The 17,912-nt window shown below is 36.0% G+C and overlaps 1 protein-coding gene across 6 annotated transcripts in view; it reads left to right on the forward strand.

Annotated features, from left to right (window-relative positions):
* Positions 1-2,011, forward strand: part of LOC127853941 (uncharacterized) — a 122,722-nt gene extending 120,711 nt beyond the window's left edge. For all 6 annotated transcript variants that reach the window (XR_008036800.1, XR_008036801.1, XR_008036803.1 and 3 more), the window contains 2 exons: positions 711-811; positions 1,317-2,011. Coding sequence is in view for 1 of the 6 variants with exons in the window: in XM_052388812.1 (XP_052244772.1) it covers positions 711-811; positions 1,317-1,492 (277 nt within the window). In the remaining 5 variants the exon portion in view is untranslated. The remainder of the gene's footprint in view (positions 1-710; positions 812-1,316) is intronic.
* Positions 2,012-17,912: the final 15,901 nt, after the last annotated feature.

Consider the following 17,912-nt stretch of genomic DNA (forward strand, 5'->3'; position numbering starts at 1 on the left):
ACAAGTAAGGGTTACATTTCCAACAAATCTTGAATGTAAATATTATTATGTCCAAAGATTGAAGCTTCAGATGGAGAGCAAGATGAAAAATATGCCAAATCACATGAATGCAACCCATTTATGCCATTTTTCTCTTTGTTTGTAGGCCTGACCATTTGTCCCTTGAGCCGCAGACGGTCAACAATCCGCTAGCTGTCTTGCTCTGACTGGTGCACTGGACATGATTTCAATGAAAGTCATCATACTGATTGTTTAATTCAAACATGAATTTCAGCTTGTTCGTTAAAGTACTAACTTAGCTGTGTATTTACAGTGGACGTAGTGGTGCGTCGCATGAGGTAGACTAGGTATTTCCATATATACACTATGTTAACAGAATTGCGGCCGGTGGAGCAACATAGCTGATGAGTTAATAGCGCTAGTTCTTCAGACAAATAACTTTATTTTCAACCTATAAAGCATATTTAGCTGTAGGTGGGGCCATTTAGCTGTAAGATCTGGCTTTGGTTCTGTTAAGCCCTTAGAGTAATGAATTTCAGAGTGAAGACCATAGCGCCTTTTCCTAGTCAAGTATCGGGTAGCTGTATGTCTTTTCAGAAATGCACATGTCTTCTTAAGCATGTCATTGTGATTGCTTTTAATAAGATAGGCAATAAACTCATAACCTGTAGAAAAAGGAGCATCTGTAAATTCAGATTTCACTATTTCAGAGTCAGCCAGACCATGATTGAGCTTAAGGATTGTGCTGCGGATGCGGCCTGTGCAGTTCCGGGAGAATGTCACCGTCTTGGGCATTGCGGTCTGGTATCAGGTAAGCACTATTGAAAGCCTCACACTTTTGGGGGGTCTAAAGCCTTGTGCTGTCAATGCTATCTGGTTCAAGTACAATTAGAATGCATTCTTCAAGCAGTACTTCATCAGATATGGTTATCTCAAGCTTACAGTTCTCGGGCAGATATGACTTCGATGTGTTCTTGCCAGCAGAACCTCGACAGGCCAAACTATGCGTTAAGCACTGTTTTCCACAGCAACCCTTGCAGACAAATAACTTTACTTGAAATTACTTCTGGCATTTAATTTCTAATTTCCTTTACATCTCTTTTGTATGTTTGTTTGCTCTTTTTAACTCTGACATGCCATCTTGCTTGGATTGATAGAGCATACCTGTTTTTTTTAGAGCCGAGTCCCCAGCTGCTCGAGTTTGCCGTGTCAATATTGATAAAGCCATGGCATGATGTCTCCTTTATGTGTTTCCTTATCTCAGTGTTGAACATAATTGCCAGTTTCAGGGGCCTTAACATTTTATTTTATTAAAGGTCTGGATGATCCTTGCCTGACTCCGGGTTTGTGTACACTTCAATCCGACTCCCTGTCCGGTACCGAGGCCGCAGTGGTGCAGCGCTTGTGGACGATCCATCAACATCCTGAAAGGTCAACACTTCACCAAGCTGGGAAAATTGATCCTGATAGTCATCCCCAGGTACTGAAATGAATGTACACTGAACTACAGAGGAATCACACCCAAATGACTTTCCCAACATTAGTGTGGCCCCTCGGGCAAGAATTCCTTAGCAAACATGCTTTTTGCATGGGGACTGTGGCATTTTTGCAAAACTTAAGCTTTCAACACTGGATTTTAAAGAGAACACTTAATAAAATGTAGCCAACAGGACTTATTTTTATGAGAGAGACTATCTGGATGAGCAACAAATGTCACATTGTGTCGTAAGCTGTTGAAGGAGCGATTTGCGCCATTTTAAGTGTTAATTTTGGGTAGCAGGCTTGTATCGGCTTGAAAGCTGCAAATTTTTTCTCTCATCATAATAGCATTAATTATTTTAATTGCAATGTGTATGTTTAGATTGTAAGTGAAGCTTTTAGTAATAATTTTCTTGAAAAACATGATTTTATATGCTGTCAGTGAGTTTTTTGTGTGAAAAAAGTGCTTAAAATTAAAAAAAAATCTCCTTTTTCATCAAGAAAAGTACACTGATTCACAATCAATACATTTAATTGGACCTTATGCTGATATATTGGTGAATTTTGCATGCAATGATACCAGTTTTTGCCATAAAATTTACGCGTAACAATAATTGGAGACACGAAATCAGCTGTCGTCACTTAGACTAAAAATCATGCATTCCGACTTGACTGCGGCCAATTTAGTCACCGCTTTAAATGGCCATTTTAAGGCCTTTACCCCCATCCGCATGCACTGAAATTGCATATTCATGGTGGAAATAGTTAAATCTCATGTGGAGAAAGTTTGAAAAAGATAGGACAAAGTTGAGTTCCCTTAAAGGTTACATTACACTAAATCATTGTGTATCCCTCCGTGGTCCATTCGAAAGTAGTGCCTATTTCTAAAGAGTCCTTTTCTCTTCTTGAATATAAGCCATTTAACAATGTGAGACATGTCTTTTGTGGTTATTTGTAATATCCTGTATGTGTCTGGAGTACTTTGATGCCTTGGATTGGAAGCTAACTTAAAAGATGGACTTTTGAGGGTGTGTTTTCTATTGTGTGGGGCTTTTGTCGAAATTAGGATTCCGAAACACGTTTTTCTACGGTGGGTTCATTCGACAGCGATTTACTTTCTTAGATGTTGCGAGACGGTATGTTTTTTATTGCAATTATTGGAAGAGGTTAGAACCATCTTTAAAATGATACCAGGTTCGGAAAAATTGATACGTCGAAAAGGCAAGAAAAATGCTGTGAAAGTTGTCAGTTTTTTAATGGGACCCTATGGGAATCGGAATTAGTGTAATATAACCTTTGAAAGGCTGACTGGTACGTAGTTTGTCACCATTATCGCTACTTTTTCGACAAAAATATGATATTACACAGTCTTTCGATGGTACAAGCGCAGAAAAAAATTCACGATGCACCTAAACAATTAAAATGCTCGGTGTGGAAGCATTTCGGGTTTTACCAGCATACTAATTCTGGCTTATAAGTGGTCGTTACGAAGTATTTTATTGATACTTATTGCAGATAGCGTGTGATGCGTTTATTTCTCGTTCAAATACAGCGTTATTCATATTATATCTGACTGTGTTTATCTATATGTGTTTATTATGCGACATTGTTATTAATGTTTGTCGTTAAAATGCTTACTCTTTTTCGTGTATGCGCGATTTTGATAGTTTTTGAGAAATTTGCGGAATCTTGACCCGGGTATAAAAGTTTGTTCAAACAATATAAGTCCATTTTTTGTTTGTTTTCATCAACTTAGTAAGTTAGTATTTGTTTTTGATGTCGTTATTTCTGCTTCCACTTCTGCTGTTGCGGCTGCAGCTGCATCTACTAATGCTGCTAAAGTAGTATAAATATAAGTAGCTGTAAAGTTTATACTAATAATAAAAGTTAATTACTTTTTTTCATAAGAAATATATAGTTCTGATGTTTAAAAAACAAAATTTTGGTTATAGCAATATAAGTTTTAATTTATTTTGCGTATTTTTACTTTCAAATTAGGATTCGAACCGATATTCGATATCCGAGCCTTTGGATTCGAATTCGGATCCCATTGAAATTTTGGATTCGCTGCAGCACTAGCAACTAGTGTATAGGGGCAAGATTTCAAAATATACCATATGTATGTACAATAAGTCGATGTTTGATTTTCAAACATTGTTATTTCTTCTTGCAAGCGATGTCACTCTTTTTGAGGTCGCGTCTATTGAGAGAAATTTATGTTAAATTGTGTGCTTGTTTACAACGCTCCACATAACCACAAAACATCACGTACTATACTGTCAAACATGCAGTTCCTACCATACTACTACAGATATAGGGAAAGTTATCGGGTTCAGCGAGACAAAATCACATAGATTGGACTATCTTATTATTGGACGAAATACGTAAAGGGTGCTTAATGCAAAACGTAAACAAAACAGTTTCCATTTCATAACGTAACACTCTTACTGACCGCAAAAAATGTTAATGAGTCGAGTCTGACGAAATGTACTTTTATCCACAGTAGTTACTTCGACAGAAATCCAGTAGATTCTACCCCGAAAAAATGATGTGCAAAGTTGGCGAGTAAAGCGCTTTTCCTACACGAAAATACAAGCCGCATTTTGTTAACATCGCTTTCGTGATTAACTTCATAAAATCGTTACGGAGCGAATTGTACTCAAAATCTCCGTTTGTTTGCTAGCGGTTTCAGTAGATTTTCTCGGGAGGTATCGTGATGAACTTTTCGCTAAAGAAAGCAGTAATGACCACACAAACGCATCTGGGAGAAAAAAAGTGTTTTTATAGCACTATCTGGTCGCAGAATCGTTCATGTACATTCATTTAGTGTATATGCAAGTAACAGTGTGAATACAGGTATGTCATAAGACAGAGGTTTTACATGTCGGACTTATATCAGCAGATAATTTATTCAAAAGCAGCTGATATTGAAGCATTTGTAAATTATCAAGATTGCACTGTCTAGACACATGTTCTTGTTTGTTTGTCCACATGGTTCTGTATTTGTTTTAAATTAAAGTGTCCGATTTTAAAATAATAACTTAATTTCGATATGGTATTGATTGTATCATTAACATGTTACTAAATATTGCAATATTAACCGCGCCATACTGTTTAATGTGGTTCATGGTTATTGATTTAACACCCTTTAACTTAAGTATATTTGCAAGGTGATATCTTGCGTAAACAGCATGTGTTTATAATGGATACTAACGCATAGTGTTTCATGATTAAATGTCGACTGGTTCTCGCTTAATCGACGATGTATCAGTAATACGTATACAGGCAAGGACTCGCTTCGATCTTACATTGTGATGCTATTAATTTTGTAAAAAAAGAAAGTGATTGGTATGTCTATAAATAGCGATTGCATATAGCGGACATTGGAAATATTGATTCCGGATGGAAAAAATAACGATTGTTCGAACTCTGTTACAAAAGCATTCGTTCCTCTTATGTAATAGCGATGTGCATATTGTCATTACACACATTATTGTATTATTAATAATACATTATCCCGAAGATTTTGTTTGGTTGACAACCAACAGGTTGCAAAAATGTAAAGTGAGAAAAGCTGGGAAGGTAAATAGTCATGCTTTCTGCACACGCAGCAGTATCATAAATCCCCCCCCCCCCTTCCCCTGGGACCCTACCCCCCCCCACCCGAATTTACCCCAGTGGTTCCAGATTGTTAAATGTACACCTATTGTGTAAGGGTTGACTTTTCAACAACGTATATTGACAAAAATACATAGTTTGAAAAAATAACCCTCGTATAGGTATTATATATACACAAGGTATGAAACGCACTATATGCCTATTGCTGAAAGATTGTGGAACACTGGACGTGACCTTTTCATCGAAAACACACATGTTCCCATGCGGTTGCCGACAAAATGCAACTGGATTCGTTAAAAGACAGTAAAAGCAACGAGATAACACTACTAACCGATCTCCTGCTCGGCTAATAACTTTAATATTCAATTAAATTCGACTTTCTCGCTACATGTCTGTGTTTTGCTGTCATATTTTGTCGATCGAATGCTCGGTTCTAAAACGCCATATCATTGGCCAACACAATCAGAACAACCAACCAGATGACGCGCTATAAAATTAAAATGGTGTACATGTGTAGATGAAACACCGAGTGACATTTAGCGAGAAAGTCGAATTTAATTGAATATTAAAGTAATTAGCTGAGCCGGAGATCGGTTAGTTGTGTAATCACGTTGTTTTTTACTGTCTTTTAACGAATCCAGTTGCATTTTGTCGGCAACTGCATGGGAACATGTGTGTTTTCGGTGAAAAAGGTCACGTCCAGTGTTCCACAATCTTTCAGCAATAGGCATATAGTGCGTTTCATACCTTGTGTATATATAATAACTATATGAGGGTTATTTTTTCAAACTGTGTATTTTTGTCAATATTCGTTGTTGAAAAGTCAACCCATACACAATAGGTGTACATTTAACAATCTGGAACCCCTGGGGTAAGCTCGGGGGGGGGGGGGTAGGATCCCGGGGGGGTGGCAAATTTATGATACTGCTGCCTGTGGCTTTCTGCGTATTCACTTGATTTATAAGTATGCGTCCGCGGCAAAATATTGCATCATGTTCGCCGGGCACAGTCACTGGTCATTGTGTACTTTGGGGTTTATAACGCTTTATGCTACTTATACAAACTGAAAAAAGGTAAGCTAAGAACAGGCCACCAAAACAGAGAAACAAGAAGTACAATAATTGTGTAACCAAATCGACTTTTGGAAGAGAACATTTACATGATAATTAATTTGGAACATTTGCTTCGCTTTGCTTCGTTTCACTTATTAATAATGTTTTAACTTGCTGGTGATACACATAATCTGAAAGCTTGCAACACAAATATTAATTCATTACAAATATTGCAATCCAATCTTCTGGAACCTTACCTGAAGTAATTATATCAAGTGTTACGCGTTTATCTATTACCTTAAGAGTGGCCCCTGATTACGATAGCATCTCATGTCACGGGATCAATACTTTCAACGTGGACACGTCCTCTCGTGTCCCCAAAGTACTCGTAATGGGTAAATACATCTTACTAAGGAAAAGTGATTTACACAAGAGCAATACATTTTGCTTTAATATTTTTAGAGATAGTACCCTTTCATAATTTGAATATTTTAATTTCATCTTTAAAAAAAGCATAAGAGGTATCTAGATAACTATAAGAATTTCAAAGTAAACTAGTAATTCTCTCTGCATACTCGCACACGGGGTTATTTGAGACACGAAAATCGTAGTGTATTGTCGCTTTCGTTCAAGTTACATTGTAATTGACTCTATCGCAATACAATCCAATAATTAATCTTGTTCACATTATTTTTATTTAAGGTAAAATTATGTTTCAAACAGTGTAACGATATACAGCGTGTCAAAGAACGCCATATATCACTTTTCTCATGCAATTATTTCGCTGAAGCGAGTCTGTGTAAGATCGACGTCAAAATCAAAATAGCGCGTTAAGAAGTTTTCAAGACGACATATTTCTAAACAATAAGAATACATGTACAAATGTATTGACATCCAAATAATCTTTGCATTACTACAAATTGTTTACTTATTAGGGGCTTTGTGGTGTTAGTAAGAGTAGCATTGCGTTATATATAGTACGCCACATTCATGGTCAATTTAATATAGAATTACAAATTTTAAAACGAGGCATTATTTTTATTATCAAAATGTTTTAACTTGAACTTTTAAGTATATCGGTATTATGTATGTAAAGCTGGTTTCAAGTACAGCATTACCTGCAGCTGTTTACCGGTGGTCTTAAACATGATAAGTTTAATCGTATCATTAAGTCAAATTCCGCGGAGAGATTTCACTTTTCCCGAGCATAGTTCCAATTATTGTATGTGAGTGCATGGGACGACAACTCTTTTTGCACTTATTGCTTAAAACCTATCTTGTGGAGGATTCCGGAGATAGTCGATGTACCACATGTCAAGTCAAGTCAAGTAAATTTTATTTACAAAGTCGGATACACAAACAGGTAACACGATTGGTTTATCTGGTCTATCGTTACGCCCTTGTGGTTGCGATTTGATATTATTGTACACTCACCTATCATATTACATATTTGTTTATTAATGTTATAGATTTAAGTCTAGACATTCAGGTATCAAAAATAGATTGAAAACCATAAAAACGGAAAGTTTTTTTCTTTACGAACAATATTATTTACAGTATTTCCGTGGTTTGGTTTTGTATTAATTTGATGTAGTGTAGTTTACAAACACTAGCGACTTCATGCGGTAAAGTGTTCGTCTGCTGGTGCAACTGACTGCAGTTGCATTTCGTTTTCTCGAGTATATCGTAATACAATAGAAAGCATAACGAGCTCTAGCCTTGATAGCGAGAGGTCCCCGGTTCGTGTACCGAACTGGTTGCACTTTTTCACTTCCCGGCGACAATTGCGTCCAACGTGGAGCAATTATACTTCCTCCAAAGAACATGCCGGTGGTTTCGTCGAGATCAGTTATACACTGTTCCCTGTACACTCAGTTGAGGACTTGAACAGGAGAATGTTACGGTGCGTTCCTTAAGCGGGATTGGTTATATGCTGTGAAATTTGCCCGATAAGCTCAATCGGTAGAGCAACCTCTTTAGCAGGCTTTTATCGGCTTGAAAGCTGCAAATGTTTTCTCTCATCATAATAGCATTAATTATTTTAATTGCAATGTGTATGTTTAGATTCTTAGTGAAGCTTTTAGTAATAATTTTCTTGAAAAACATGATTTTATATGCTGTCAGTGAGTTTTTTTGTGAAAAAAGTGCTTAAAATTAAAAAAAATCTCCTTTTTCATCAAGAAAAGTACACTGATTCACAATCAATACATTTAATTGGACCTTATGCTGATATATTGGTGAATTTTGCATGCAATGATACCAGTTTTTGCCATAAAATTAACGCGTAACAATAATTGGAGACACGAAATCAGCTGTCGTCACTTAGACTAAAAATCATGCATTCCGACTTGACTGCGGCCAATTTAGTCACCGCTTTAAATGGCCATTTTAAGGCCTTTACCCCCATCCGCATGCACTGAAATTGCATATTCATGGTGGAAATAGTTCAAATCTCATGTGGAGAAAGTTTGAAAAAGATAGGACAAAGTTGAGTTCCCTTAAAGGTTACATTACACTAAATTATTGTGTATCCCTCCGTGGTCCATTCGAAAGTAGTGCCTATTTCTAAAGAGTCCTTTTCTCTTCTTGAATATAAGCCATTTAACAATGTGAGACATGTCTTTTGTGGTTATTTGTAATATCCTGTATGTGTCTGGAGTACTTTGATGCCTTGGATTGGAAGCTAATTTAACAGATGGACTTTTGAGGGTGTGTTTTCTATTGTGTGGGGCTTTTGTCGAAATTAGGATTCCGAAACACGTTTTTCTACGGTGGGTTCATTCGACAGCGATTTACTTTCTTAGATGTTGCGAGACGGTATGTTTTTGATTGCAATTATTGGAAGAGGTTAGATCCATCTTTAAAATGATACCAGGTTCGGAAAAATTGATACGTCGAAAAGGCTAGAAAAATGCTGTGAAAGTTGTCAGTTTTATAATGGGACCCTATGGGAATCGGAATTAGTGTAATATAACCTTTGAAAGGCTGACTGGTACGTAGTTTGTCACCATTATCGCTACTTTTTCGACAAAAACATGATATTACACAGTCTTTCGATGGTACAAGCGCAGAAAAAAATTCACGATGCACCTAAACAATTAAAATGCTCGGTGTGGAAGAATTTCGGGTTTTACCAGCATACTAATTCTGGCTTATAAGTGGTCGTTACGAAGTATTTTATTGATACTTATTGCAGATTGCGTGTGATGCGTTTATTTCTCGTTCAAATACAGCGTTATTCATATTATATCTGACTGTGTTTATCTATATGTGTTTATTATGCGACATTGTTATTAATGTTTGTCGTTAAAATGCTTACTCTTTTTCGTGTATGCGCGATTTTGAGAAATTTGCGGAATCTTGTCCCGGGTATAAAAGTTTGTTCAAACAATATAAGTCCATTTTTTGTTTGTTTTCATCAACTTAGTAAGTTAGTATTTGTTTTTGATGTCGTTATTTCTGCTTCCACTACTGCTGTTGCGGCTGCAGCTGCATCTACTAATGCTGCTAAAGTAGTATAAATATTAGTATCTGTAAAGTTTATAATAATAATAAAAGTTAATTACTTTTTTTCATAAGAAATATATAGTTCTGGTGTTTCAAAAACAAAATTTTGGTTATAGCAATATAAGTTTTAATTTATTTTGCGTATTTTTACTTTCAAATTAGGATTCGAACCGATATTCGATATCCGAGCCTTTGGATTCGAATTCGGATCCCATTGAAATTTTGGATTCGCTGCAGCACTAGCAACTAGTGTATAGGGGCAAGATTTCAAAATATACCATATGTATGTACAATTAGTCGATGTTTGATTTTCAAACATTGTTACTTCTTCTTGCAAGCGATGTCACTCTTTTTGAGGTCGCGTCTATTAAGAGAAATTTATGTGAAATTGTGTGCTGGTTTACAACGCTCCACATAACCACAAAACATCACGTACTATACTGTCAAACATGCAGTTCCTACCATACTACTACAGATATAGGGAAAGTTATCGGGTTCAGCGAGACAAAATCACATAGATTGGACTATCTTATTATTGGACGAAATACGTAAAGGGTGCTTAATGCAAAACGTAAACAAAACAGTTTCCATTTCATAACGTAACACTCTTACTGACCGCAAAAAATGTTAATGAGTCGAGTCTGACGAAATGTACTTTTATCCACAGTAGTTACTTCGACAGAAATCCAGTAGATTCTACCCCGAAAAAATGATGTGCAAAGTTGGCGAGTAAAGCGCTTTTCCTACACGAAAATACAAGCCGCATTTTGTTAACATCGCTTTCGTGATTAACTTCATAAAATCGTTACGGAGCGAATTGTACTCAAAATCTCCGTTTGTTTGCTAGCGGTTTCAGTAGATTTTCTCAGGAGGTATCGAGATGAACTTTTCGCTAAAGAAAGCAGTAATGACCACACACAAACGCATCTGGGAGAAAAAAGTGTTTTTATAGCACTATCTGGTCGCAGAATCGTTCATGTACATTCATTTAGTGTATCTGCAAGTAACAGTGTGAATACAGGTATGTCATAAGACAGAGGTTTACATGTCGGACTTATATCAGCAGATAATTTATTCAAAAGCAGCTGATATTGAAGCATTTGTAAATTATCAAGATTGCACTGTCTAGACACATGTTCTTGTTTGTTTGTCCACATGGTTCTGTATTTGTTTTAAATTAAAGTGTCCGATTTTAAAATAATAACTTAATTTCGATATGGTATTGATTGTATCATTAACATGTTACTAAATATTGCAATATTAACCGCGCCATACTGTTTAAAGTGGTTCATGGTTATTGATTTAACACCCTTTAACTTAAGTATATTTGCCAGGTGATATCTTGCGCAAACAGCATGTGTTTATAATGGATACTAACGCATAGTGTTTCATGATTAAATGTCGACTGGTTCTCGCTTAAACCACGATGTATCAATAATACGTATACAGGCAAGGACTCGCTTCGATCTTAAATTGTGATGCTATTAATTTTGTAAAAAAAGAAAGTGATTGGTATGTCTATAAATAGCGATTGCATATAGCGGACATTGGAAATATTGATTCAGGATGGAAAAAATAACGATTGTTCGAACTCTGTTACAAAAGCATTCGTTCCTCTTATGTAATAGCGATGTGCATATTGTCATTACACACATTATTGTATTATTAATAAGTTGCAAAAATGTAAAGTGAGAAAAGCTGGGAAGGTAAATAGTCATGCTTTCTGCACACGCAGCAGTATCATAAATTCCCCCCCCCCAGGACCCTACCACCCACCCCCCGAATTTACCCCAGGGGTTCCAGATTGTTAAATGTACACCTATTGTGTAAGGGTTGACTTTTCAACAACGTATATTGACAAAAATACATAGACCTTTTCATCGAAAACACACATGTTCCCATGCGGTTGCCGACAAAATGCAACTGGATTCGTTAAAAGACAGTAAAAGCAACGAGATTACACCACTAACCGATCTCCTGCTCGGCTAATAACTTTAATATTCAATTAAATTCGACTTTCTCGCTACATGTCTGTGTTTTGCTGTCATATTTTGTCGATCGAATGCTCGGTTCTAAAACGCCATATCATTGGCCAACACAATCAGAACAACCAACCAGATGACGCGCTATAAAATTAAAATGATGTACATGTGTAGATGAAACACCGAGTGACATATAGCGAGAAAGTCGAATTTAATTGAATATTAAAGTAATTAGCTGAGCCGGAGATCGGTTAGTTGTGTAATCACGTTGTTTTTTACTGTCTTTTAACGAATCCAGTTGCATTTTGTCGGCAACTGCATGGGAACATGTGTGTTTTCGGTGAAAAAGGTCACGTCCAGTGTTCCATAATCTTTCAGCAATAGGCATATTGTGCGTTTCATACCTTGTGTATATATAATAACTATACGAGGGTTATTTTTTCAAACTGTGTATTTTTGTCAAAATTCGTTGTAGAAATGTCAACCCATACACAATAGGTGTACATTTAACAATCTGGAACCCCTGGGGTAAGCTCGGGGGGGGGGGGGGTGGGGTAGGATTCCGGGGGGGTGGCAAATTTATGATACTGCTGCCTGTGGCTTTCTGCGTATTCACTTGATTTATAAGTATGCGTCCGCGGCAAAATATTGCATCATGTTCGCCGGGCACAGTCACTGGTCATTGTGTACTTTGGGGTTTAAAACGCTTTATGCTACTTATACAAACTGAAAAAAAGGTAAGCTAAGAACAGGCCACCAAAAGAGAGAAACAAGAAGTACAATAATTGTGTAACCAAATCGACTTTTGGAAGAGAACATTTACATGATAATTAATTTGGAACATTTGCTTCGCTTTGCTTCGTTTCACTTATTAATAATGTTTTAACTTGCTGGTGATACACATTATCTGAAAGCTTGCAACACAAATATTAATTCATTATAAATATTGCAATCCAATCTTCTGGAACCTTACCTGAAGTAATTATATCAAGTGTTACGCGTTTATCTATTACCTTAAGAGTGGCCCCTGATTACGATAGCATCTCATGTCACGGGATCAATACTTTCAAAGTGGACACGTCCTCTCGTGTCCCCTAAGTACTCGTAATGGGTAAATACATCTTACTAAGGAAAAGTGATTTACACAAGAGCCATACAGTTTGCTTTAATATTTTTAGAGATAGTACCCTTTCATAATTTGAATATTTTAATTTCATCTTTAAAAAAAGCATAAGAGGTATCTAGATAACTATAAGAATTTCCAAGTTTACTAGTAATTCTCTCTGCATACACGCAGACGGGGTTATTTGAGACACAAAAATCCTAGTGTATTGTCGCTTTCGTTCAAGTTACATTGTAATTGACTCTATCGCAGTACAATCCAATAATTAATCTTGTTTACATTATTTTTATTTAAGGTAAAATTATGTTTCAAACAGTGTAACGATATACAGCGTGTCAAAGAACGCCATATATCACTTTTCTCATGCAATTATTTCGCTGAAGCGAGTCTGTGTAAGATCGACGTCAAAATCAAAATAGCGCGTTAAGAAGTTTTCAAGACGACATATTTCTAAACAATAAGAATACATGTACAAATGTATTGACATCCAAATAATCTTTGCATTACTACAAATTGTTTACTTATTAGGGGCATTGTGGTGTTAGTAAGAGTAGCATTGCGTTATATATAGTACGCCACATTCATGGTCAATTTAATATAGAATTACAAATTTTAAAACGAGGCATTATTTTTATTATCAAAATGTTTTAACTTGAACTTTTAAGTATATCGGTATTATGTATGTAAAGCTGGTTTCAAGTACAGCATTATCTGCAGCTGTTTACCGGTGGTCTTAAACATGATAAGTTTAATCGTATCATTAAGTCAAATTCCGCGGAGAGATTTCACTTTTCCCGAGCATAGTTCCAATTATTGTATGTGAGTGCATGGGACGACAACTCGTATTGCACTTATTGCTTAAAACCTATCTTGTGGAGGATTCCGGAGATAGTCGATGTATCACAAGTCAAGTCAAGTAAATTTTATTTACAAAGTCGAATACACAAACAGGTAACACGATTGGTTTATCTGGTCTATCGTTACGCCCTTGTGGTTGCGATTTGATATTATTGTACACTCACCTATCATATTACATATTTGTTTATTAATGTTATAGATATAAGTCTAGACATTCAGGTATCAAAAATGGATTTAAAACCATAAAAACGGAAAGTTTTTTTCTTTGACCAGGGATTTCAATAGATTTTAAAAACCAGGAGTCAATGACCCCTGGACTGAAATTTTGAGGAGTCAAATTGAAAAATGCTGGGGTCAATTTTGAAGCGCATTAATTGCATTTTTGTCTTTATTATTCTATTTTTTAGATAAAAATTATATGCTCTAAGCGTAACACAATATCTTAAAAAGTAATACTGCTTTATTAAATCACAATACCATGATACATAACACAACATATTTTAATGAATTGGTACATTAAAATCAACTTCCTTGTAACACATTCAAGTCTTTTAACACATTGAAGTAATTTAAGATATGTACCGGTAGCACCTTTTCATCACAAATTTATCGTCATTATATTATCATCATCCCTATGATAGCTTTTTAACAAAACACAATCTAAATGCATGGAACATCTAGTATAATATCTATTACTGTTTATCCGAATACTATACATGTCCGAAATATGTACACTTAAGAATCATGCCCTGCATGTAGTAGTTTTACTTTAATAATCCAAATTTTTCTTGTTGTTATCTGGTTTATGTCGGTAAATAGCTATACATAGCTAATGTTTATATTGACATATATGCACCGACTTAAAATAAAAATTGAATTGAATTGAATTGAACAAACCTTATCAAATGTTTGTTAAATCCAGTTAATGCTTTCTCCATTACTGAATCACCATTACTTGCAATTTGAATCGCCAGCTTTTAATTAAACGCGGGTTGAATGTTACGTCCGCTATTTACAATGTTGAAGGACATGACGTAGCACTTTAATTCTACTCGGATAATTTATATCTAATCGAGGAAATGTGTTTTCTCAATGTTTATGTGTAGTATTATGACTTGTTAGTATATAATATATAAGATGGGTGTTACTCGTAATTATCGATGGAATAACAAACTGACAAAACTCGCTGGACTTACTAGTGGATCTACGTAATTAATAGACCTTTGATCAATTTTGTTTTTTCTTTAATTACTTTTGCCGACTTTCTTTAACTGTGCCGTCTACAAAGTCTGCAAAAAAACCTGCAATTATCGGATGGTCAATCAATTATCACGTTATCACTGCTGCTAATTACCCAGTTAGTGCGCACGTACTATTTAGACGGTGACATGTGTATTGGAAGAGATGAGATAAGATAAACAACGCCCGGGGTATTCCCTCGATTATAGACCGAGTTTCAAATACTGAAACATTAATTTCAATTAAGAGCACAGCGGTATTTATTACCATGGAACTCGAGATGTTAACTGACTGACGCACGGGTCAAATTTTCGATGCGTCAAAATGACGCACGGCAGAAAAGGGGGTTGCGTCAAAAACGAGTCATTTTTATTTTGCTCGCGTCAAAACGCAGGATTCAGCGTCTATTGAAATCTGTAAATTACGAACAATATTATTTACAGTATTACCGTGGTTTGGCTTTGTATTAATTTGATGTAGTGTAGTTAACAAACACTAGCGACTTCATGCGGTAAAGTGTTCGTCTGCTGGTGCAACTGACTGCAGTTGCATTTCGTTTTCTCGAGTATATCGTAATACAATAGAACGCATAACGAGCTCTAGCCTTGATAGCGAGAGGTCCCCGGTTCGTGTACCGAACTGGTTGCACTTTTTCACTTCCCGGCGACAATTGCGTCCAACGTGGAGCAATTATACTTCCTCCAAAGAACATGCCGTTGGTTTCGTCGAGATCAGTTATACACTGTTCCCTGTACACTCAGTTGAGGACTTGAACAGGAGAATGTTACGGTGCGTTCCTTAAACGGGATTGGTTATATGCTGTGAAATTTGCCCGATAAGCTCAATCGGTAGAGCAACCTCTTTAAAATTGCTAAAAGGAGGTCATTGGTTCGAGTAACGGACCGGTTGCACACATTTCTCCTGCCAGCGACTGGGATAATCAGCACTAGTAGTCTTTAGGGGATCGAATGCGTGCCCACCCGTTATCTAAACGGACAGCATATCTACTACGCCATAGTGACCTTAGTTGCATGCGTGTGATTGTTTGTATGTTTCGTGATCTTTTTTTCATTTAGTACAACTTCGGAATGAGTGAGTGAAGTATACTTACACAAAAAAAGAAACATCAATGGGTTACTTTGGATTTAACGTCTTAAACGTACATCCACACTGACCGTTATATTGTATAATCCATTAATCTTTTATATTTTATATCCACGTGTCGGCGCAACATTTAACAAAACCAACAAAAACATTCCATATTAATTAATTGTTTCGCGTTTGTAGCGTTTTGTAATTTATTCGAGTGTAAATGGTAATTTATCATAGACAAGAAAGTAGTATGAATACTTTACGTTTTTAGTGTTATTCTGCTACCTGGTTAACAGTGTTATATTATTCTTTATAATGTAACAAACAGTTGGGAAAAAAATGCATTTTTGTTAATCTGTGAGAGTATATTATAGGCAATCGATGTTAATCGCTTCCCTTCTCGAACATATATGAACGCTTTTATCAGTTGAATTTAAATAGCACACGGTACTAACACATATATGCAATGAAGCCGACACTCTATATCTTTCTTTGGCAGCGAGTGCTGCAATTTTAATCATTACTTTCTCTGTTTCGTCATCATAATTACAGACCTACTTTGAAATGCTTTACTATGTGTTATGAAACCGCGAAATAATAATATCGACCATTTCATATTGCAATTGATATAAACAAGTAAGACAACACAATGTTTAGTTTCGTTTGATGCATTATAACTTTAATAGAGTATACAGTTGAACAAGCAGTTTAAAAATATAATATGCATATTCGATAACTTCAAGCGAATCGAAAATCTCAAAAAATAAACATGGATTGCAATCAGAAAAACACAGAGTTAGCAGAGATACAATATAAATAATGAAAACACCATTCAGTGTTTCATTGTGTAGGTATAACCAAATTTCGCTCCTTTTGTGCCTAATCAAACGTTATGTTTTTCTACTCATCTTGATTGTCTTCTATCCGCTCAATACTGGTACTTAAACGAATAGGATTCACATGGTTCTGTATTGCCTGTGTAGTGTATTCGTCATCCATAGTCCAATCCAGATATCTGCAACCAGATAAATGTTGTGACCAGGACTCGTTGCTGTTTCTATGAACACTAGGACGAGCAGTAGTGTACGCATCTGCATGCCCGTCATGCATTAGTACGATGCGCACGTCGATTGCGTCAAAGCTGTTAAACGCAAACAGTAACTTTAAGATGCATTTCAACTACACTTTCCTCTTCCACTAAACGGTACTATTGCACCTAATATGAAAAGAAAGAGCTCTAAAAAAACTCGAAAACAAAATATTCAACAAAAAAAGTTAATTAGTATACCCGTTTGGCTTATTTGAGTTCTCGGCCTCGAAGAACACCACCCTTGATGTTTTCACAATCAAAACCAGAATCACTGCTCCAATTATGAACAGGACGGGTAGAGAAGGCATTGTATATCTGGATTTATCCGAATTGAAATACAATATTCTTAATTAATTATTTTATGTAATTGCGTTAAATATCTTCAACAATCCATCCGTTTAAATATGAAGTAATTTTGCGTAAAATGTTTCCAACAGGCCACCCGTATCCGAATGCTTCATCTTCTTAACACCGCCTCTTATGCTTAAATAGCAAGATTATTTTATTAAATGAACTTAAACCTTTAATGTGTTTTATGTTGGGATCCCAAGTCATGGTGTATTCGTTCGTTTTTATAAATCGCATGCCAGCGTGTCTTAGGATCGCATGCCGGCGTGTCTCAGGATCGCATGCTGGCGTGTCTTAGGACGCAAAATAATCTAAGCTAGAGTTCACTATTCAGTTCAAGGACGGGAATGTGTTCTCTATGAAACAAATAACTGTGTTTCGATTTTGTGTGTTTAAGATGGATTATTATAATACAGCGTGAATAACAATTTATTACTCGAATTAAACCGTTATTGAGACTACATTTTCGATGTCTTTAAAATGTCGGATGTACTCGAACGTGATGTTTTGATATACAATTGGCG

This window comes from Dreissena polymorpha, chromosome 12, assembly GCF_020536995.1.
Source record: "Dreissena polymorpha isolate Duluth1 chromosome 12, UMN_Dpol_1.0, whole genome shotgun sequence".
Classification (NCBI taxonomy): Eukaryota; Metazoa; Mollusca; class Bivalvia; order Myida; family Dreissenidae; genus Dreissena; species Dreissena polymorpha.